This window comes from Thermobia domestica, chromosome 2 (assembly GCF_964235325.1).
Source record: "Thermobia domestica chromosome 2, izTheDome1.hap1.1, whole genome shotgun sequence".
Taxonomy (NCBI): domain Eukaryota; kingdom Metazoa; phylum Arthropoda; class Insecta; order Zygentoma; family Lepismatidae; genus Thermobia; species Thermobia domestica.
In genome coordinates, this window is record NC_137455.1 from 128,212,233 (window position 1) to 128,237,750 (window position 25,518).

At 34.5% G+C, this 25,518-nt stretch overlaps 1 protein-coding gene across 1 annotated transcript in view; it reads left to right on the forward strand.

Annotated features, from left to right (window-relative positions):
- The window catches only part of LOC145675489 (uncharacterized), a 74,216-nt gene extending 51,690 nt beyond the window's left edge, over positions 1-22,526 (forward strand). The window contains exons 9-12 of the mRNA XM_081745940.1: positions 1,006-1,301; positions 5,017-5,142; positions 16,316-16,427; positions 17,849-22,526. Of these exons, the coding sequence (XP_081602066.1) occupies positions 1,006-1,301; positions 5,017-5,142; positions 16,316-16,427; positions 17,849-17,958 (644 nt within the window). The 3' untranslated portion in view covers positions 17,959-22,526. The remainder of the gene's footprint in view (positions 1-1,005; positions 1,302-5,016; positions 5,143-16,315; positions 16,428-17,848) is intronic.
- Positions 22,527-25,518: the final 2,992 nt, after the last annotated feature.

Sequence of the window (25,518 nt, forward strand, 5' to 3'; positions counted from 1 at the left end):
ATGGTAATAGTTTGGAAAGGAGGACATGAGTCAATGACTTAGGAGCAATACTCGATCAGAAATTATTGGATACGGTGACTTAGTGCTAAAGCGCTTACTTCTGGTGTGTAGGGTCTCCAGTTCGATTCCTGCCGAAGTAAGTTTGTGGTAAACAAAGTCTTGTCCGTGGGTTCTCTCGGAATATTCCTGTTTCCTCCTACATTATCATTCCATCAGTTCTTCCATCATCATTCAGTTGCCTTGATCATTTGTTTCCCTTAGTCTAAAGGGCATAATCGTAGGACGTTAAACTGAAAGATTTCATTTCATTTCATTTCGATCAGAAGTTGACTGTCGTCTATTAGAACACATTTTGAAAAAATATTGTATATAATAATTCGTATCATATAGTACAGTATATTTTATGATAGAAATACAAAAAAAATTAGCAAAATAGAGGGCTTAGTAGTTTCATTAGAAGGATCCTTGTTCATAGTACTGTATACACAAATCAATTCAAAAATGTTCTTATGTTAATCATACTGTGTTATTAACTGTTATTAAAAAAGTTTCATACAATACACATATTACATATGAAACTGAGAGAAAATTCGTAATTACATTAGCTACTAGAAGAGAAATCCATGAGCAAATTGTATTATATGAACTATCAATGGATCAACGGAAAATCAAGAAATTTTAAAATTATTGAAATTCCGTGTAAACAAAAATAGGTTCCACATTACGCAAAAATAGATTTGCTTTTGCAGTAAGTTATACATTGGTCATGCCATTTGACAAAATTATATTAATATATAAAAGACTGAATGAAACCGTGCAAGCAGTTTTTATTCTGCGTAAATATGGAGGGGGGGTCACTGTTTTGCTCATTGTGCCACTTGTTCACGAATTCTAAAACCGCATATACATTGTATGTTGTGTGCATAGAAACCAATGTAAAAAGTAAGAATGAGGAGTTATAGATCATAAAATACCTAATTATGTATTTTTAATTATTTATTCCAGGTATGCATGGCGAAGGAAGCACAATTATTACACTTTTTGGTCTGTTCTTTTGGGACATTATTTATGACGAAAACGTTCCAGATGTATTCCAAAATCCTTACCAGAATTGTCCTTTAGATTTGACGACAAAAGAGTTCTACACAAACAGAAAGGAAGCCATAGATAAGAGACTTGAGGAAATGGAACAATGGAGCACAGAATATGCAAACGATGTTTTAGATCGGAGATGGACAGAACACGAAGACGAATATTCTATTGTAAACTGGAGTCGATTCAGAAACAAGAGACACATTCAGGTAAATTTTTATTCATTTATATTTTACAAGATTAAAATCAACGAACCTTATCAAGTATCTATTATTCATGTTTATGAATTAAATTTGGAAAGTAGATTTAAAAAGAACAAGGAGAAAAAGAAAATTCCTAAGGAGAGTCGTAAAATAGATTAACAATGGAACACTACATTGGACACTACATTGTAAGTGCCTGTACAATATCTTGTTCAAAGCAAAACAATGTGTTTTAAATAAAGTTCCTGCTATGTACTTCTATTTCTCCTTTTTCTTCTGTTAGTAGCACTGTGAAAAGAAATAGCTACTAAAGAGAGGTTTGCCAGTTTTGAATGGAATTTTACACTTCTACGGTGAAGAATTTATTCGGAGAAACAATAAGGAAGCATGTATAATTTAAACTTCAATAGTAAGCTAAGGGTTTGATATTTGTGTAATACATATTTACGTAAACAATAAGAATATTACAGTATTACACATTATCGTATTGGAGTTCTATTATACAGTTATCATTTGATGTCTTAGTTATTTTCTGACATCTTAATCCGGGCCACAGATCCGTAAAGTTTCTAACCTAGTTAATTAATTTTTCACTTATTTAATTGTCTAATTTCGTCACCAAATTAATAAACTTAACCCCTGGAAACTCCCATAACTGTCCAGTCACTGAAATTCACTAATAGAAAAGTCACAAAAAAAAAAAAAAAAAAAAAAATACAAAGCGTATGTATAAACTTATGAAAGACTGTTGTTCTTCTAAACCCAGTTTCAATAATGATTGATAGTTTCCGGTAATTTTTCCCACCATTTTTCATACTTCTTTAGAATTAAATAGATATAGTCATTTGCCAACTGTGAACCATTATGCAAATTAGGTTTTGAAGAATAATAGTCTTTTGTAAGTTTACACACCAGTTGTGTATTTTTCTCAGAGACTTTTCTATTAGTGAATTTTAGTGATTGGACAGTTCTGGAAGTTTTCAGTTTTTAGGAGAAATTCAGTTTATTAATTTGGTGTAGAAATAAGATTAAATAGTAAAAATCAAGCAACTCGGTTAGAAACTTCAAGGTATTGTGACCCGTATGAAAATGTCAAAGGATCAGTAAAACATTGAAATGATACGTGTATTCTACAATATTTTTAGCGTTGAACGAAAAAATAAATTGTCCAAAATTAAGATACATACCAATTGATAATCTCATTAAGCTAAACAAAACGGTATATGTAAGTAAAAGCTCAGGGGTGGTTTTTGAGAAAATCAAGAAAACCGAATTTATTTTTCAACCTAAAAATTGATGCTGTGCGAGACTCATGCGTATTTAGGGTGACATTGATACAGCAGTATATTCTCATGAAGTCCTTCCTTATGACAATAGCAATATGACTGTACATAGTATAGTTCTTGAGATATAGCCCAAAATTATAATTACTCCTAAGTTTTATTTTGTTTTTAACTAAAATAATGTTCAAAGTTGACACTTATATATATCGATAGAGGGCATCAAGCTGAACAAAATGTTTAAGAATAAATTCTCAGGTGTAGTTTATGAGAAAATCGAAAAATTAACTTTTATATTATTTATTTATTTACTGTATATGTAAATAAAAAAGTCTTAACGAAAAATACCGTTAATAGATAACGGTGTATCTATTGTTATGTGTTCTAACGGTGACACAAATATTCCTCATAATGACACAGATCTTTTAACAGTTACTCACATATTACTTCTAATAATACTTCAATATGCTGTAATTTTTTTATTATTTAAACTTTTGATGTTTCGTCCGTGTGTTATATTTATTTAAACTGACGTTTCAGACTCACTGTATTGATCATCAGAGTTGTAGTAATTTTTGGAATTGTACGCTTATTGTGGTATAATTTTAATTGATAAATTGTTATAATTTTATATCTCAATATGTGACAATCAAATATTTTTACAATATAAGTCTAATTCAAATTTATAATAATAATCGTTTCCTTTATTATTATTATTATTATTATTCGATAAAATACTCCAAATTTCCTCTCTATTCAATATACTATCATGTAGTGGTATTTCTATTGTTTCTATTAGTGACCTTTTATACTCATGAGTGAACCGATTTATTTTCAAACAAAAGTTTATGCTTTCTGTCCTTCGTTGACTTTTTTTTTTTTTTTTTTAATCAATTATAAGGATGGTATATATATCGTACGCAAGCGATGGATTCCTGCGATATTGACCAAATTTGGTATGACCTTTACGTGTTTAATACATATATGGAATGTTATGTTCGCAGACCCTTGGTTCCTGAGCTGTTGGCGATCAAATTTCGAGTTTGACTTAATGAAAGCATATTTTATGTGGCATGCTATCGACGATACTAATCCGATCTTTACCAAGCTTCGTACCGAAACAGTGCTTGTGTTGGTTAGCACATGTATGGAATATGGAATGCAGACCGTTAGTTCTCGAGTTATTGACCATTAAATTTGGGTGTGGATATAAAGAAATGAAGAAATTTTGCTAAGTCGTGATCGATAAAACCCATTCATATGTGGTAGACCTTGACCAAACTTCATATGTGGTAGACCTTGACAGGCTTTTTATAGTCTGGATATGAAGTGTTATGGTGTGCAATCTTTGATTCCTGAGTAATTCATCAGAATTAAGTTTGGACTCAATGAAATCAAGAAATGTCACTAAAACGGGATTGATAAAACTCTCCGATTTTGGTGAAATTTGGCGTGGTTGTAGATCTTTACAGTAAGCTCAGTTTACATATAAAGTATTATGGTCCACTATTTATTTGCTATCAGACTTGATGTTTGGACTGTAAAAAGTACAAACTCCAAATTTAGTGATTAATAACTCAATAACAAATGACTGTACACCACGATATTTCATATGCATATTAAGCTTGTTAAGGTTTACCAACGTTTCAAATCTTGTCAAGTGAAGACTTTTGGTTCCCGATTTATTGGCTACCAAATTTCGAGCCTGGAATTAACAAACGTAAAATCAATGAAGGGCGTTTTTTTTTTTTTTTTCCGTATGGGGCAGTTTATTAGTCTTTTATTGCATGTTGTGCTAATGCTTATTTCTCTGGTTGATTTTAATCGTATAAATCTTGTATGCTCTTCATATTTGGCCTTGGGGCTACGGGGTCTCAATTCTAAAGCGTTCACCACTGGTGCATGAGGTCCCTGGTTCGATCCCAGTTCGCGCCAGGTAAACTTTGTGGTGGACAAAATACTATATGTGTGGTTTTTTCTCGGGGTTTTCCCATTTCCTCCTACTTTATTTATTTCATCATACCATTCATTTTTCATCACCGTCTCCTTTAGCCTAGCCGGCATAACCGTCAGACGTAAAACTGAAAGAATTAATTTCATTTCATTTTTCACATCTGGCCTTAATCGTACATTCCGTTTGTCCAATTTGCGGTAGACCACACGCATGTGGAATTGAATAAATACCAGGGATGTCTAATCGTTGTTGATGCTTTACGGAGCAGATTATCATCATCACCGTCTCTCGTAGCCTCAGTGCATAATCACGAGACTTTAAACTAGAAATTTAATATAATTTCATTTACGTAGCGGAATATTTGTCTGATTTTTAAAGGTAGCATGTCAAGATCATCATCTTCTATCTTAACCACCTTCTTCTGTTATTATTTTTATTTCTGATTTCTTCATGCAAAGTATTGACCTATATTTTTATTTGCTTGTAGGATTTAGTATCATGTATTGGGATGAAAGTTTTGGCTAAAATATGTGAGAAGTTAGCCAAAGATTATCGATTTTCAAGGGCAGGATTTCCTGATTTAGTCGTTTGGAAGCCAAATGCTTGTAATGAGGTAAATATTTTGTTTTAATAATGTTATGCAATTGTAAAAGCATGCAATATAGGTATGTAAACCATACCCTCATATTATTATTATTATTAAGAATTCAGAATAAAGAGAGGTGATTGCAATTTGGAAAAAAAAAATTAAAAAAAACAACAGAAAAAGACTCCTGTGTGATAATACGATAATAAAATAAATCAAAACTATAACCATTTCTGGTATATCCTAAATTGTAACAATATAAAATGTACATATACAATTTGAATATCAAATATATGGATGGTCGAAGAAATAATGCGAATTGCAAGGACCCCAAAATGTGTCTTTGCACCATATGTAGATCATTAATAAAATACGAACAAAATCGTCCCGAGTCGTTTTTGAAAAAATTGTGCGTAAGAAATTATTCATTGTGGATTAATTCAGGACAAATGAGTTATACCATATTGTCGGGTTAATAACGAACCATATATGAAATAGAAACAAAATCCTCTGAGTTGATTTTTGAGGAAATTGTCCGAGAAAAACTCACCTCCAACATGAAAGTATTACTTGTGGATTTATTCATGAGAAATTGTTCAATCCGTATCGTAAGGTTCGTAATGAAATATCAATGTAATCGCTTAATCGTTTCTGAGAAATTCGCCTGAAAAAAAAAAAAAAAGGATCAAAAGTTTTACCATATTGTTAAGTTATTAACGGACACATTTATTTACGAAATATGAATAAAATCGCCTGAGTCGTTTTTGAGAAAATCGTCCAGATGGAACTAACCCTCAAGAGGAAACTACTCCTTCAGAATTTTTCCAAGAAAAACGACTTATATACAGGGAATAAAACATTAATTCATGAAATATGAGGTATGTTCAAAAAGAAACCGAACTTACGAAAGAGCACGCCAACTGGCAAAGGAAGCGCGCTGCGGCTACTGAACACACCTAGCAAAGGTTTAGACAATAAACTGCCACTACTGTGCTACAGCCGCTGAAGTGAGGACGTGCACAAGCTGTTCGTCGGATAATGATACAGTAGCAGTGAAAGAGCTTGAAGAACAATGTGTGTGTGTGTGTGCACATTGGCATGGTGCATCATCCAAGTTTGGTTTTCCCATAATTCAGGACACTTCCTGCGCACAACATCCCTCAGCCGCGCCAAAATGCCCTGGTACAATATTTGTTTACCACCTGATACAAATTCATCATAGACAATGCTTTTCCAATCAAAAACACAACCAACAGCACCTTGCTCTTTGACCGACTCATGCGTGCTTTTTTTGGACGAGAAGACCCTGAATTAATTAAAAAGCGATTGAAATGTCTATGTAAATGTTTTTTCCAAGTTTGTAGCTAAATTTCACACACATGTGTTGTTCTTAAAGCTCTTTCATTGTCACTATATCGTTAACCCGACGAAGAGCTTGTGCACGTCCTCACTTCATCGGCTATACTCAGCCACTAACGGTCATAGCGATACGAGGCAAATGGCAGTTTGTTGTTTAAACCTGCCGCTAGGTGGGCTCAGTAGGCGCAGTGCGCTTCCTCTGCCAGTTAGCGCACTATTTCAGAAGTTCGACTTCGTTTTGAGCACACCTCGTATGAACAAAATAGATAGAGACGCTCTCGAGAAAATCTTAAATTTTGATTTTCACCTTACAATAATATACCCTTATTTTTGGATGTAAGTAGAAGATTTTAGACCTTCCCCATCCATACACACGAAGCTTAAAATTGGTCTCGATACGCTGAACAGTATGGTCTCTAGATGAGTGAACATGTTTTCATCGGATGAACAGTGGACACACATAAAAAGAAAGTCCGATTTTCAGCGTGTAGGACCTATGAAACGTATAAATTCATTCAATTCATTGATGAAAAGTGAATCTGCAACGACTATCGCAAACGGTCAGGACAGTAATTGATCAAAGTCCAGAACAGTTTCCAAAAGCCCTAAATGATGTTGATCATAGGGTGATTTATGTTCAGTTTGATTCATTGTGTTTTTTCTCGGTCAAAACGGAAACATCACTGCGGATCGTTACAGCGCTGAACACCGTGAAATGCACAGCAACATTGCCTGCAAGCATCCAAAAATTGTCAAAAGAAATGATGTCATGTTGCATGACAGTGCACGCGTAAATTTTGCTCAAAGAACGTTGCAGACTTTCCATGAGTTGCAGAATGAAACCCTTCCTCATCCACCATATTCTCCTGACGTCTGTCGTACTGACTGCCGTCTCTTTCGATTTTCTGAGCACTTTCGGAAGGAAGATCTTCCCTGAAAACCGTGCGGTGTCACATCATAGACTCCAAACTTTTTTCGCCATGAAATCTAATCGTTGCCTGAGCGATGGGAAAAATGTGGGGTTCCAGACGAAAAAATGAAATGAAATCTTTAAGTTTTACGTCCCACGGTTATGCCGGTTAGGCTAAAGGAGACGGTGATGATGAGAGATGAGTGAGATGGTGGAATGAAGAAAGTGGGAGGAAACGGGAGAACCCCGAGAAAACCCACGAGCACGGTGTTTGTCCACCACAAAGTTCACTTGGCGAGGGCTGGGATCGAACCCGGGACCCCAAGCACCAGAGGTGAACGCTCTACCACTGAGCCACCGCGCCCCCAGGGTTCCAGACGAGTCCCCCCACACTTCTACCATTGTAGTTTTTGGTTAACTTGGGGGATTAACTAGGATTTACATTTCTGGGCTTTCGGCATCAATGTCCGTTTAGCCCATCACGTATGAGGAATGATGTCCCTCAGCAAGCACACTATCCGAGGAAAAGAAAGGAAGGAAGTGGCATGGGACCTAGAAGTTAGGTACCACCCCGGCATTTGCCTCCAGGAAAACCTCATTCAGGATGGCTGACCTTAAAAATGCTTTTTACTTTTTCGACCGCGAGAGCGTTAGCAACTACGCTATGCGAGGCCAGAACTAGCTCCCAACCAGGTATTGTAGTTTTTATTTCTTCAGCCTTTGGAAATTACTTTTCTAAAGCTTTTATCATTGAAATAAATGACGTAAACATAAATGTAAGATAATTTATACATATATACTTCGTGTTTAAAAATTTTATCATTAAAATTTCATATTTTGGACTTTTATTTTTCATATTTTCTCCGGTTTTCTTCATATTTTGCTTCTCTATTCATGACACATCATCTATTTAAGATATTAAAGTGGGTTGACACTTCGAATTAAAGACAGGAATTTAAATGCAACGCATTTGTATTTCCCTTGGACACCAAAATTGATGGTTATTAGAAGTTTCCACAAATTGTAGTTTATTATGAAACAAATTATGTGGTAATTGTAAAGTACTCACTGATATTACAAAAGCATACAATACACTAGTAACTATCAAATAAAGAGAATTACAGCACTTTTCAGAAGAGGCGCTGTCTGAGCAGTAGTCAAAGATTCATGAATCTTAACGCAGTGTTGTTAGCTTGTAGTCTTTCCTTTTTTTCGCTCTTCAACATTATGATAATTCCAAATGTAATTTCAATTCGTAGTTTACAGTTTTCACTGGACATACTAAATAGCAGTGCGAGGGCTATTTTTAAATTAAGGACTGTTTTGCAGTATCTTTGAACAGCACGCATATTCCTTCTTTTCCGCATACGCATTAAGTACAGTAAGGGACACTTGTGGGTGGTACACTTTTGCCGTAAATTTCCATATGGGTGTACCATCCAGAAGTGTCCCTTACTGTACCATCATACCGTGCACAGAGTACCATTGTAGCCACGTCGCGCAGTGGTCCCAAACGTAAATCTAGGTGGACAAAAGTCTGTGAGTTAATGTATGACTGCAAGCACTATGTTTAATGATCTGACAACTAATTTGATTGTGTGACATGCATCGACGGTACCTTTTACAACATTGTGGAAGATTATTTCGTCATAAGTGTGAAGAATACATGATTATGAGATGTGAAGACATACTGACGAATAGGATAAATGCAAGTTAAAGTTAATGTACATATTTTGCAGCAGGAATATGGAAACAGGTATTATATGAAGCATCATCATCATCATCAAAAGCATCTAATATCTGAATTAACTTTAATGCAGTACTTGGTAAGGGGGACCCTTTGCCTGACGTGGCAGTCTTCTATATCAACAGAGGACGAGGTCTGAGGAAATAAGCAGTAAATGCAAATAATCTTCCATAGTCTTCTCTCGAGAAAACTTTTCAGTATGATGCTCCCTGTAATTACGCAGGTCTTTATTTCTACCTTCCTGAGCCTCTTCGGACAACATACCAATGGGCAGGATCGCTGATTTTATGATTACCGCACCGTGAATTAATATCTTGTGCAGGGTTACAGGCATGTACAAGCTTACGTACAGTTCTGCAGTTGCAGTAGCATATTCATCAAATGCTTCAGTGTTAATTGTATAACAACTAGCAATAATCCGTAATACGGCATATACACGTTCTGAAAGTTCTTGGTTAACACCTGTAATGGCTGAGGTTGTCACTGTATTAGCTGAAAATATAGGAACGGAATTTCCAACGTTGGTCGTACCACTTCCAGGCATGGGAACATGAACTAATATACCTAATTCCTGCTTGAGCTGTTCTTGTACGCGTTTCTTCCTTTATTTATTTATTTTTTTTTTTTTTTCTGCTTGTAGTAAACCTTTTCCTTGGGCGTCCCAATGCTTCTTGCTCCGAATCATTGGACATGGTGAGGGTAATGGTGCAACTTTGGGTTCAATAACGAATACCTTCTGTAACCATGCACCATTTTTCCTGACAAATGTCTTCTTGCATATATTGGCCTGTACACATTTTGTCTTGACGTGTGCACAAAATGTGTCGCAGCGTTTTCTGATATTCGATTTATCTCTTTCTCACTGGTCTCTATATTTATTTGTAGGCATAATTCTTGCTTCACATGTCTATATAAAGTCGCGGCCATCGATAAACGGCCCTTACGCAAACCCTTCGTAAGAAAGAGCCCCTTCCGCAAGCATAACCACAAGTGACCACAAAAGTCTTTTCCGCGTGCTGGAGGACAAGGTTGTCACATTTTTTTTTCTTTCTTGAAAATGTCTGGACACTATTATGTTCTTCTCTTCTAGAGAAAGCCGTAGTAGAAATGTATTGACGCGTGAATTGTGTAATAAAAAATGATCTAAGAAAAGTGTTATGTGATCCATTGTCTACAACATAATTCAAATCGGGCGAAAATATCAAAACTCAACGAATCATTCTTTTTTCTTTAAAAAAAAAACATATACACTATTATATAAAAAAGATTAAAATGACTTACTCATCAATAACTAAGTCAAACTATTATAGATAGAAACATGAATTTGTACAGAATATTCCTTTGTCACAAAATCAAGGACTGAGAGTAGATTGTTTAGAAGTATGTCTTATATGGGAGCAAAAGAGGGTCCAAATAGTTTTTGTTAAGAATAGAACATCTCACGAATCCTTGAAGTCATTTTAAAAATTCCGTTTCTGAGAAGGGGAAGTAGAGTCATTTTTTTAATAATATTATACCTATAATTTTAGTTTTATTGAAGAAAAAGTCCCAGGTAATTAAAAACAAACATTAGTGCAAAATAACAGAAAATTGCAATTTGATTAGTACTTGGTTGATAAAGCCGTTAGTAAACTAAACTTAAAATAAAATTTAAAACAGACTATTGTGAAAATGATGATTTACTATTGTATTGAAATCAATATAATTCAGTTGCTTGCAAATGTCTTACATGAAAACGTATCCTAAGGTTAGTGGCTTGGGCTGGATTTATGGTTCTCATCATTGAAGCCAATAAATAGGCGATATTAAAGAAATAGCTCAAGTGCGAAGTAGCTCAAGTGGTAGAGCGTTGGCTTCGCATTCGGGAGGTCGCGGGTTCGATTCCCGCTGCCGACCATCCTGATTGGGGGTTTCCAGGGTTTCCCTCAATCCTACCAGGCAAATGCCGGGATGGTACCTACTAAAACAGGCCCTGGCCGATACCTTCCCAAATCCTTTCCATTGTTGTTATTATTGTTATTGTTATATATCCAGTATAAAATGGCCTCAGAGCTGTATCTGGTAATTGTTAAATAAATAAATATTGTTTAGTTTTATTGTATATTATCCCAATTGGACGTGCGAAAACGATTTAACTCGATCTTGACTAGTGTTGCCCACGAGAAGAGACGTCTTGTTAAGTTTGAAGAAGTCTTGTCTCGATTCTCAAAGAATTCTTTTTCACCTCATCTCAAAAATAATTTTTCATCTTGTTTAGTAATTTTATAATCTTGACTTTTAAAAGCAATCTTGGTAAATTTTTACATTTACCAATAAGAATTTTAAATGCTTTATTGGGATAGGTGTTAAATAATTAGCATTAATTAAAGATACATATCGCCCAGGTTCCTTAACCAATGTTCATATCGAAATCAGATCTGTAGCTAGGGTTGGTTCGTCTTCGACTAATTTCAGCCCTCCTGAAATTTTCACTTCTTTGTTGGTTGTATATCAGATAACTTTGCTTCTATGTTATTTTCGGTCTTCGGGTAATGAATCATAAAGGATAAAAGAAATATATTGTAATACCAGTGGTAATTAAAAAAAAAAAAAAAACTGCCACGTATTACTCGAACTGTATGTGAATTCTTCTACAAGAGCAAGCGTTATCATATTACAAAATAAAAACTTGCAATAAAATATGTCAATATTTTAATTAACGCAAAAATAAATAGGGAAATTATTTTTAAATAGGAAATTCTGTAAAAACATGCAATTATATGTTCGCCCATTCGTGAATACAAATATTTTGAACTAGGAAAAAAATTAATTGAACAGTAAGCAACCACAAATTTTATAAGGTGCATGATCTACGAAAATAAGAGAATATTAAAAACTATGGAGTACTGTCTTCCTTGGAAAAGTGCTACTCCTGATCTAAACCAGAATCGTCTGTTAACGAATCTGTTATTTCCACCAAAACTCTACTTGAGTTGACTGAAGATTTCTGTAACTCTCTTCAATATCGTTCACGTGTGTTATGTAATTTCTCCAATTGTCAACTCTAATTCTGTTGAATGCACTATTTAATAAAGACACCAGTTTTAGTAGGGGTTCGCCTTTCATCTTTTGGGATGCTACCGTCCGTTTCAATTGTGACCACACCATTTCAATTGGGTTAAGTACGCAATGATATGGAAGTAATCTTAACCCTTTCGGCCCTGGCGGTAACATATGTGTACATCATATTCTAAGATTAATATAATTAATCTAGAGGATTGAAAATTGCTTCGTTTTCACGTCAGTATTCTTTGAACTTCTCTAAATCATTTTTCGCTATTTCTCTGGCGCTTTCATCATTTGTCAGGTAGCTACGCACATTTCTTGTATAGTTGCAGGGGCTATCACAATGGACGAAGCTCATCCACGTAGGTTGTTTTAGTCTTGGCGAAACAAACTATTTGCAACAAATCCTCTTCCTGCTTTACTGGAGTGTTTTGAGTTTCTAAATTGTGTAGATTACAAGGATGTGTTCGATTAATGCCATTTTGTATTTTGTATACGTATTTCAACCCTATTGCACGCAAATTTTACGTCCGTATAATTCTCAAAATATGACACCTGCATACAAAATGACGGTTGTTTTTCATTTGCTAAGTCAAATAGAATAATAAGACAAAATAAAAATAAAAACGGTGAATACACAAAAAAATCAGGGCTGAAAGGGTTAAAACATGTCCATATGATGCTGCCAGTTCGTCTAATTGCGTACCTTTTTCTTTTTCTGTTCGCAGGCAGTTGTTCATCAATAATTTGGAGAATAGGTATTATCGGGACCAGACTAGATATGGCACTATTGTAGATTTGCATATAATTAAGAATAGTTTTTCTCCACGAAGTATTAGGCTTCGGATTAATTACATGACTATGAGAAGAGGCATTATACAAATATATAGAAAATACCTCCTCTGAGCGTATTAGTATGGAGTTTTCAAACCAATGCTCGAAAATTTCTGCGTTTATTGTCCCATGATAATCGACAGGAGGAGCATCAGACATTTTCTTGTGAGTTATAAATAAAGAACTAACCACAAAAGCAAATCGACCACCAACGTGCATAATAACCATCCTTTCCCCTTTTTTGTCCGAAGTTGCAACTGTGCAATTGTCAAGAGTCGTCGGACCAATTTCTGACTTGGCACGTGTTGGTATCGTACCAAGTTTCGTCTACGTATACGTCACAGTATCCTGCGGAACGGTAAGCTTTAATTTCTTCGAGATTTCTAAGTAATAGCTTCATTGGACTCACATTTCGCGCTTTTTCTTGGCACTGATTTATACGAAAACTCCATACTATGTAACAGACGACGTAATGTTCTGATGGAATAAGGAAATTCATAGTTAGTCTCGGATGTCTTCACAAATCATCACGTTTCTCAACAAAAAAAAAAAAAAATCGGATTATTGGAAGGGACAGTCCCCCAGTTCCAAGATTGGGGGACATGTCCCCCTTATACCTCCAGCATTTGCGCCAGTGAACTATTGTTGGCTATAAACAATAAATTGAATCTTTCTATAAGGAACGAAGTTTATTCAGAAAGCATGTTAAGCTAAGTTTTTTCCCCTTCTTTCTGTTCGTTTCTTTAATTTTCAAAACAGTGGAAAAAAACTGTTTTAACTTTAACTTCTTTATATGTGTTACTGCTCACTCATGGATGAAGAAGACCTAAGTCAAACTGTCTTTCTTTTTTTTTTTCCTTATATATAAATTTCAAAAAAATCATGTTTAAATTTACAAGAATGTGATTCATTTTATTATGGTTTGCAAAATCCGGAAAACTATAAAACTCAAGAGGGCACCAAAGACTTGCAGGAACTGAGAATGAATATTTACCCTTTTAGAGGCATTTACACTCTTCGTGTTTTTTATGTCATTTTGGAGGAAAGAGGATCCTTTTAAAAAATGAAACCTTCGTTAGTTCAGTTTAGAAATCTGGCAGCATTGACGCCTTCGCGAACCCCAGTGAAGTTTGCGGTTGCTAAGCCACAGAGGGTAGAGGAAAGTGTTTCCTCTTCCAGGAAAAATAGTCGTTTATCCATGGCCCCGACTTTACACCAGTGTTTCTATTGGCACTCTCCGATTCGCTACATCAGGCTTCCAACAATGTCCGATGTGGTATTTTCAAGTTTCCTGATTAGGTGGCCATATCGAAAAAGACGAAATAAAATGAAAAGCGGCAGGAAGCGGCAAACAAGTACAGTCAAAATAAATAGACTAAAGACATAACTAAACATATGTACAGAAATCTCGACGGATAACGTCGGAGGTCAAACTTTGCATTCTAATATCTTGATATGCTGTATAAAAATATACATGTTACCATAACTTATACAATTGCGCAAGTAATGTACACGTAATATACATAAATCTAAGCTTAAGTCAATCTCTTAATGAAGCTTTGAACGTAAAATAATACTTACTTAGATAGCCAGGATAATTGTTGTGCACTAAGTATGTTAGTTTTGATGACCCTGCTCGGCTGGAAACTGCTCTCCGGTCATTTTCAACTTTGCCCGCACCCTCCTCCCCATACCGTGTATTGTTATCTCACAATAAGCACGGTCTAATGTTACAGACTTATCCAGGTATTGAATGTGCAACTCTCAACCGAATTCATTGTTGTTGCATTTTCGACTTTTGTCCGGCTAGATTTACGTTTAGGACCACTGTGCGTCAACAGTGTGAGTGCTTTGTGTCAGTTTATCAAGCAGCCTTTACCTGTAAAATAAGGTCAGGTATCCGTTTCTTGACTACAAAGAACGTCAAACCGACAGAGATTCGTTGCCAGATCTGCAAAGTGCATAGTCTCCATGCCGTGAGCGATGGAAAAGTTTGTAAGTGGATGAGATGGTTTGAAGAAACATACGCGATGGTTTGAAGGCCAGAAGAAACATACGCGATGAATTATCATGGGATTGGCCATCTGCAATCGACGACGATCTTGTGCGTGCTGTAGATATTATGATTCATGATTCGTGAAAATAGTCGATTCATAATGTTTATGCCATCAATGCATTTTCCACAAGTGTCACACGATTGTGTCAGAAAAGTTGGGCTTCGAGAAGTCACCCGCTGGATTTCCAAGATACTTCCCTAGAACTCACAATGAAGAGAAGTTTCAGTGGTTTGACATTTTTGATCTTGTACCATGAGAAAGGTGATGAACTGTTGTGTCCATCGTCACGGAGGACGAGATACGGATTTCCCACGTGACTCCTGAATCCAATCAAAAGTCGTTGGAGTGTAGACACGACATCTCCGATGAACGTGAAATTCAAACAAACCTCAACTGCCCATGCTGTTGACAATGCGGCATTTTCTTATTGACTTCATGCTGTTGCGTGGCATGTCGTGTACTGAGTTATGTTGCTTCATAACAACGAAGCCCCGTATGCTACGCAAATGCAATTTGTAATCGCACCTTTTAGACGCCATCAGTGATATTAGCTACCCCGCTCCGCTCCTATACAGAACAAACTTGACGTTGGAAAAGCTGGTTTGTCTTCCTGTATCTAAAAAGAAGGCTTTCCAGCATCGGCGAAGAAATGAAAATAACGATTCAGGAATATTTATCCCTTTAGTCAGTTGACTTTATGAAGATAGTCTTCAAAAACTTTTATCACTATGAAAGATGTTTGAATACTAACGGAAACTGGTGCTGCGGTAGCTCAGTGGTAGCGCTCACCTCTGGTGCTTGGAGTCCATGGTTCGATCCTAGCTTGCGTCAGCGAAGCTTTGTGGTGGACAAACACCATATGCGTGAGTGTCCTCGGGATCCTTCCTTTTTCTCCCGCACTCTTCATTCCACCATTTCGTTCATTATCATCGTCACCTTCTCCTTTACCTCGGAGCGTATTTGTGGAGAGGTAAACTTTTTTAAAAAAGTAAAAAAGTAACTGAAAACTTATATCATGCAAAGCAACTATATATCAGCCTATAGCAGATGTTTGAATACCAACAGATATGTATGGAAATCAAGCTGAAAGAAGGTAGCATCAGAGAATAAAATAGATCCCCTGATTGTTCAAGTAATTTTCGTTTTACTGCAAAACGATTCTTACTTTAAAAGATTAATTTGTGTGAGATGGAGTAGTATATGATTGAAACATTTGTTCTAATAACTGTTTTATTTCGTTGTTTGTAGTACAAATTCGTAGAAGTAAAAGGACCAAACGATCGATTGGCGTGTAATCAGAGAGTATGGATAGATTATCTAAATTCGATAGGAGCAAATGCTGAAGTATGCTACGTAAAAGGTGAGATGTCTTATTTTTATTCATTTAATTTATCCATTTAAATTCCAAAGTATGAGAAATGATGATATGTGTAGAAAATTTTAAATTTGCAGCCTAGTAGATATGTTTGTTTTGATTCACAATTTACAATGGAATTTTATGAAAAAAGTTGGGATAGAATGTGTTATATAGTGCCACAGTGGGGAAAAGTGTTATATAGTGCCACATTGTTTTACAGATGGAAATTGAAATACTTGAGAAATATTAGATTGTCATTATGCCATATGAGGATATCAGAATTCAGATTTGTATTTTCTTTTTTAGTCACTATGAAAGAATAGCTAAAGTATTTTTTCTACTTTGTGAGAACTATTCACATTTGTCGATATTAACTGTACAGAAGATGTGTTGTAAATTTTATTGCGTAATTATTTGAAAAATAATATGGTCATTTAGGAGACCTAGCATTTCAACGAGAACAAATATTAACAAACCACATAGATGTATATAACTTCATTATCGTCGTTTTGTCAACAACATGATAGTTTCTGTTTTTTGTATTTTCTGTTTCTTTCTGTTGTCTTCTGAAATCGGTTGAAAAATTAAGTAGTTTCTGATATAAGTATTTTCATATGTGCAAACTGAAAAATAACCGTGTGAACACGCTACATTTTATTTTATATAAGGGTAATTGAAGGGTAAGGGGGAAAAACTAGAAATGTCCATGTGTGTGCTTTAACAAGTGCTTTACCCTATCTTTTGATGACTCTTGGTACTATTTGATTGTATATGCCATTCATGCGTAAATGTAAATCCAAGGAAAGAGGCAAAAGATTTGACTAACCCTATTCATTTTGTACGCGGTTTTCAATATTAAAACGTTGTTTTCTCGAAAATACAGTTTCGTGACATTCCTTCTTTTTTCCCCTTATCCTTCAATTGTAAATACCCTCCTTAATATGGTATACTCAACCTGTCGAATGAGTACCTGAAGTAACCTGAATTGTAAAGGTATCTGTAGGTAATCTAAATTGTAAAGGAACTGTTCCAGTGTATCTAGGTCTCAAAAGGATGAAGTCTGTATTCTGTTTTACCTGTAGGTGTATGTTACCTAGTTTGAATTTGAGGGATGTTAACTTTACCTTCAACATGAAATATTTCTGTAAAGATAGGAGCTGATTCCTGATAACAGTTGGAACTGTTTTAATAAACATCATGTAAATTTAATATTTATATAAAAATTATCATTGCTCTTCAAGCTGGTTATGTTAAAACATTTCTTAGCTTCCTTTCGTTATATAAAATCATATACTAACATAGAATGTTAAAAGAATTTCATTACCTTCAAATTTGACTGTATGTTATTTTTTTACATACCGTATGCTGTTTATTGTTATTTATTTATTTATTTATGGAAGTTAGTTATTTTTGTATATTTTCAGCTGTGGGAGCGAAGAAGTTGCGGAAGAGGAATTCGGTAGAAGGGAACAGTAATGTTTCGCCAAACAAAAAGAGAAAATACAATAACAATCCTCCTCCAGTAGAACTTTGATTTTCTCAACGTTGACTCATTCTTAAATCAAGTTACCACTGAACTTTCTTTTCGTATGAGAGTAAAATAGTTTCATATGACGGGCATTAGTGAACAGTACTGAAAGAGATTTTTTTTTTTTTTTACATTGATTGTATATTGTATATATTGTGTTTGTTTGCGTGTATTCTACATTTTAGATTCTTTCTCGTGAAGAGAGAATTCATGAACGATATACCGTTGCATGCATGGTTTTGTATGTATTTTCGTATTTGTAGAACATTAGTGTTTTTAATAATTTATAATATTTGTGAAATTGTACATTGGCGCTTTTCGAATTGTTTTGTGTTATGCACTAGTCTAAGTTAAGGATTTTCACTTCACATACCTTTTGTACAACTTACAGACGCAGTAAACGCTTAGTGTTCCTGGCTTACCTTGAAAGATAGTGAGGTACAACAATAGTATTACAGCCTTATATTTAACAACTGTAATTGCTGTTCTAAGTACGTCCAGTTAGAACACCTCGGATGTTTCTTTAACTGGTTAGTAACAGCTATGATCTCAGAAATCGCTTCACATGTTTCTTCAGTGTGAGAAATAAGCTATTAGCGGAGAAAGATGAATTTAGAGAAAATTCATCTACTTGAAACGCATAATTAAAATTTAACAGTCACGTGTGCCGTGTTGCAGGAGTATTGACTAACAGAAACAAAATGACACACAATATTTATATTTGTCGTTAATACTTTAACTTGTCAAGGAGGAAAATACTGTGTAGTTTCATTAGAACCTTTATGAAGATAGTCCACAAACAAAATACGATCTGTGTCCCAGATACCCAAATCCAGCACTTCGTGGCATACTTCTGTGCTGGAAACTGTATTAGTGATCCTTGTTGCCGCCATTGCGTACGTTGAGTTACATTCTTCGGATCATTAATACTGATCTGATTAGGCAATAAGTTTGCTTCAACATGGGGAAACAACTTACTGTGATACCATCATACATTTCTTCTAACCAGTATGCATTTACACGTTTCGGAACTCCCTCGTGACAAAAGGCGTCTGCATTTGAGACACCGTGAACATGTAACCCATGCTTCAGTAAGATGACTGTCTCTGTCATTTTGGCTAAATTTTGACGATTCCTAAGGTCAGATTATCAGAGCATGGAATGTTTTTGGGTCAAACACCGTTAAAGGTTTATTTTGCAGGAGTGGTACCCCTTGCCTAATATTTCCAATTTTTTGATGGATGATATTGGGAAAAGATCCTTGCAGTATGAGAAATTACTTTTGTAATTAGCTTGTAATTTGTAATTACGACAAAGAATTTTTTTTCCCTTGAAATGATCCACCAGGGACCGAAGCCAGGAACATACTAGCGTTTAAATCGATTATTAGGTTTTAATATTTATGTGACTAGTAGTGTTTATGCATGAATCGAATTCAATAGAAAAAATGCATGAATTTACTAATGCTCTAGCATAAGAGAAAGGGAGCAAAGCTTAAAAGTAAATTGTTGAAAGAAAAATCATCCGCAATGAATATTATAATCCAAGTGTATATTTGCCAAATGTGCTGACACGGTAGAATAGATGTGTATTGTATTGAATGTATTTCTTTATTTGTATATATATATATATATATATATATATATATATATATATATTAGTGTAATATTAGTGTATATTAGTGTAGTTTTTGTGTACAGCAAGCAGTGTTGGCATAAATTTTAGAGATCTTTATTTTAACATTGTAGAGGTTAAAAATATAAGTAACAATGTTGTCTCACATTATAAGAAGGTTGAATTTAGTTTTTTTATTAATATGATTTGAGAATGAAGTACTGTAAATATGGTTGTATACTACTATATATTACAAATAATAATTTTCGTAATTAAAATAGGGTTAATAATGATTAATATAAATTAAAGTAGTAATTCGAGTACTGTTGTTCTACTGTGCCTTAAATTTTTTTACAAGTAAAATATAACACAATAAAGTCGAGAACTTGTTCTCAAAAATATTGACCGTAATGAGTCAGTGTATTTTCCTAGTGCAGTTTAAAATTTAAGCATGGTGATACAAGTTGCTATCCAGAATTTTCAGACTGATGTGTAAAAATTAATACGTAACTACAGGTCTGGGTTAGGTATTTTCTTTCTGTACGTTTATAGCGGTTTCCTAATTTGTAGAATGGTCTTCCGAAGTCATTTTGTAGGAGATTTTGAACAGTGATGAAAATTTTCCGATTCATAAAAACATACTCCACTTATTCCTACATCGTTGTTTAGCTTTGATGTGACGTGGAAAATTTTCTTCTATATTTTTCCGGAAAATTTTCCGTTTTTAACAAATATCAGTGATCAAGTAACAATTCCTCAGTATTCATAAAATTTATTGAAATCATGTATAGAAATGTTAAAAAGTGAAAAATCGTTTAAAGAATATGAAAATTTTCATGGCTCAGACAATTTTCAGTACTATGTAGGAACAAGTGAAACAATTTTTCATGAATCGAAATATTTTCTGTCTTGTATGGAAAAATTGAAGAACTTTTTATGAGTCGGAAAATTTTCATCATTTTGAAGCAAAAAGTAAAACAACTTTTTGTGAATCGGAAAGTTTTATTGCTCTGTAGAAACAAGTGAAAGGAATTTTCATGAATCGGAAAATTTTCATCACGATGTAAAACAAGTGAAGAAACTTTTCATAATCCGGACAATTTTGGATATTATGTATACTGATGTTTGGTGAAAACTTTTCCGGTTCCCGAAAGCTAATTGGAAAATTATAATTTGTTGCTGACTAACTTACTTTTACAGAGATTCAATTTTGTAACTCTATGTGCAGTTAAATATAGTGGAAAATTTTCCACCTAACATCACTACTACCACATCCACCACTATTTTAAGTATTGTTTATAACAGAATGCACAATTTAACGGGTATCCTTTCCCTTCAAATTACTCTGTTTAATCGATGGTTTACTGTATATGCTTTTGATATAAACAGTAAATGATTACTTTTGTAGAAAAACAACAGGCAGTTACATAGTAACTTGCTGACCAATTTCGGATGATTCTTTTTTCCTTGTAGATAAATTTCTGGGTGAATGTTAAAAGCTTGTTACTGCGTTGAAGGGGGATTTTTGACATGAATTACGAACTTAAGAGAGAATATTTAAATTTTATAGTACATAGCCAAGTAAAAATGTGCAATAATTATTTTCTTAACATTTGTGTATATTAAATCTGAATATCTACTGAGTTGCTCTACTTTTTAGAAATACACAAGCGTGTAAGAGTTATTTTATTAAAGATTAGGAATAGCATAAAGTTGCAATAAATATATACTAGGAGCGTTCGAGTGAAACCGTTTGATGATGATGTCCGGAACAATAATAAATATATTTGTATAAACTTCGTATAGTAGATACCGTACTGACATGTATGACGACTTTGAATAGTATCTGTTCCTTAGATACGCTTGCCACATCATTCAGCATTCAGCGTTGCAAGACTTAACCTCCGAGTTCCTTCTATATAGAAATTAGGGGATGGTAATTACTTGAACTTTTTTTTTCTTAAATTTGGTTTTATTTTATACACGAATTCGGTGATATTTTAGCATCAACATAGGTGTCCGAACAATGGATACGAATTTCATCACCATTTTAACTTAAATTCTGAAAGTGTGGATAAATGCTTCCTACGAAATCATATTAAATGTTTCACTTCCACAGAATATAATTTAACATTTTGTGCAATTCACTTACAAATGAAACAAAAATCCCTCTCCCCATCCACAACACTACATAGAAATATTTCGATTTTTACAAAAAAGAAAAAAAAAACATAAAAGCACACTTTCATATGCTTCACTTTTAATAAACATGCAGTTTCTTTCCTGTCCTTACTTCTCGAATTTTATTTCGAGAATTTTGCCTTTTAACAGTCATCACACCAGTCTGCTCTGAGAAAAATCTTCCACGGCATACGTCGGGATATATTATAATAATATTGTTGGAATAGCGTAAACAGCAAATCCTTTGTGTACAATTTCAAATACACATAGATTTTCACAGTGTTCACATGTTTTTGTTCTCAAAGATCAATTCATAATGTCTTTTTGAGAAACATAGGCTTTCATTAGGTTTTAAAGAGCTCTTGGGACACTATATTTTTAACAGAATAATGATTTTTCTCGGAGTAGATTTTATTCGTGCATTAGGTAAAATTTGGTATTATTCTGACAAATTGTCGTAATCACTTTATTTCACGATTCAAATACAGCAAAAAAAAAAAAAAAAAAAAGCCCCCTTCAATGTTCGTAAGATTTATTTTGTTTTTCGCAGATTTTCGTGATAATCGTTATAGCAAAAAGTTCAGATCCCAAGGGATGGGTCAAATGTGATAAGTAAGTTGCTTCCGTGTTGTATGGGCAGTACCAACGATCAGATTGAGTTACTCCAACAAGGAGCGAATTATTGCATTCACCGCTGCACGACTATCCCCTGTTGCAGCGGGTTTGGGTTGGGTCTCGCCTTGTCTGCTGTTTCTTCTCGCCTTTACGGAACATTCTGCACAGTTGTTTTGTATGCTTCATTGTACACATTCTTTATTCATTTAAACATCTTAGCGGCTAGAGAACGTTTTGCAGTGAGAAATTGAATGACTGCATGTTGATCCTGTTTGGAGTGATTTTGAATGGTAAATGCCATCTTTCACTGTTTATTTCTGTAGATACAAAATGTAGACATTTGATTATTACTATACATTAACGTGTACACTGAATAGTACATAGTATTGAAAAACCACATCAATGTATCCACACGCCGTCTCGGTGTTCTCATCAAATTGATTTCATTCGAACGTCAGAAAAAAATAAGCTATTGTTAGGTTATTCCCGTAAGACTTAAGTGTAGCTATTAGTTTAATTTAAAGCCAATTTATCACACTATATTGCCTCATTTTTCATACATTTTTAGTGCTCTCTAGGTTGAGAATCAATTAATGAGTATATATATATATATATATATATATATATATATATATATATATATGCTTTCATTTCTGCATGTACAAAAGTTTATTAATAATACTAAATTTTAAGATAAAGACTGAATGATAAAGATGTAAAATAAAGACATGAGATGCATAACTGTATTTTATGAAATAAATTTTTTAATCTGTTCTTCCATTAACTTATTTTATTCTTCGATTAATAATCTTTCGATCATTTATACTGGAGTTCCCAACCTGTCAGACAATGCGGACCACTAAATTGTACTGTGCTACGGTGTTTAGAAGTATAAGATGCTGACATAATTTTTTCTATTATTATTATTATTATTATTATTATTATTATTATTATTATTATTATTATTATTATTATTATTATTATTATTACTATTATTATTATTTAACCGGGCTTTAATGATGAGTACTAAGTTTTTCAAAAGGAAAGAGCTCTACGAACCATGCGTTGAGGAACCATGATTTATACTTTTATCACGATTGAATTTTTCTGGGTAAAATAGATTTTGTCACCCATGCCTTGCGATGAGGAAATTCATCTATGTGGCAAGATATAAAAGAATACTCAATTCAATTAATAGTTCAATATCTGATAATAATCATAATGTTTGTTTAATTATATAGTAAGGAGTTCTTCGATATGTCAACACGATTGGCATTTTCAAGGAAAACACGTTGCAATAGAGTACATAGGAAAGAGTTTAAAGTGATGGTTGGAGCATTGTTGTACCGGACTTCTAGTCGCAATCAAGATGATTCATGACAACACGCTTCACATACTAAATACGCCGCTGACAATCCAAGATTCCCGAGAACATGATTCACTGAAAATTGAAGCTACCGGATTGCTATATCATATTTTTACTAGAACTTTCTGCTTGCTTGTGGAATTCATCTTCAGGGTGCTTGGATGTTTAAAAGTGGTAAACGAATTGTTGCAAAGGATTCTCGCGTCTGCGTAGTTTGAGGTAGTTTACAAACCTGTCAACCAATAATTTGCTTTGTCGAAGCAGAACAGCAAGTTATGGAGGGACCTGTACAGGCGCGGGACAGTAGGGTCGACGTACCTTGTTTATGCCGAACGTCTGAATCTTTAGTAAACACCATTTTGCTTTACCTTCGAGAAATTGGTATTTATGCTACGTTGATAGGCCAGTCACATGATGGCACAGGTGTTATGTCTGATGTTAAAAAAGGAGCGCAAGAAATATCAGACATATCCCTGTATTTGCAATATATGTTCATTGCTTAGTGTGTAAGGCAATTAATTCTTGCCCATGCTTGTAAAAGTAATTATTATAGCTATTGCTTTCTCAACGTAATTCAAGCATTGTATGAATGTATTTCTTCTCTTGAGACACACTCCGAGTACAAAGTGTGCAAGATGAACTAAATATCAAAACTCCAGGTCTCTATGAAATACACAACTTAGATGGTCTCGCAGGCTGTTCAATCCGTTCACAGAAATTGCAAGGTTATTGTTCGGTTCTAAATGAGACAGCAAAAAATTTCAGAAATTCCAGTCTTCTCACGCTAAAGGGTTATTATCATCAATGACATCAATTGATTTTGTTGTGTTTGCTATTTTGTTTCAGAGTATTTGACTTTTAAATGATCTGACAAGGAACCCTAGGTATCTATCAGAGCCCGATTTTCATGAAACTTCGTATATGAATAGAGTACCTCGGGAAACATGCACAGCCAAAATTGTAGCTGCAGAGTCCAAGACGTTGGGACACTAGGGCTCGAGAAAGATCAAATGCGGAACGTCAGCACATTAAGGACATGATGGAAAAAATGCAAGTTTTTCTTTAAAACTCTTCATTGTAACCACACGAAATGAACATACATGGATACGAGATGGTAGATATGATCTGTTAAAAGTGATGAAAAGAATATCCAACATCTTGAAAGAGGCCAGGTTGAAACTGGTGCGATTGGTATAAATGAGAAGAGGGTCATGCGATACATCCATTTGAACATAAATATACACAAAAACACAGTTGGTGAAGTGTGTTGTGGGATTACATTATTTCTGTGCTTCTGGCAGAGTGGTTTAGGTACAAGATGAGCAAAGTGTATCGCAATCTCACTCGAGCAGATGCAGGTTATGGTGCGCTATGAGTGGGATCAGTGCAACTAGAAAAACAGAGCGAAATATAATTTTAGCACTACATGATTTGTGTCAGAGTCAACATATAGTTGGTGTGGATGTGCTGATACAACGGGTTCTTCATAATAATGCCATGGTTAGCATTAATTTGTAACTGTTTATTATATTTCCATTAATTCGAACAGAAATCAGAACGTCATATCAGTTCACTCATAGCGCTCCATACTCTCCATCTGTTCGAGTGTCATGAGATACCTTTGCTCATCTTGTACCTAAACCACTCTGCCAGAAGCACAGAAATAATGTTATCCCCACTTCACCAACTGTGTTTTTGTGTATATTTATGTTCAAATGGATGTATCGCATGACCCTCTTCTCATTTATACCAATCGCACCAGTTTCAACATGGCCTCTTTCAAGATGGTG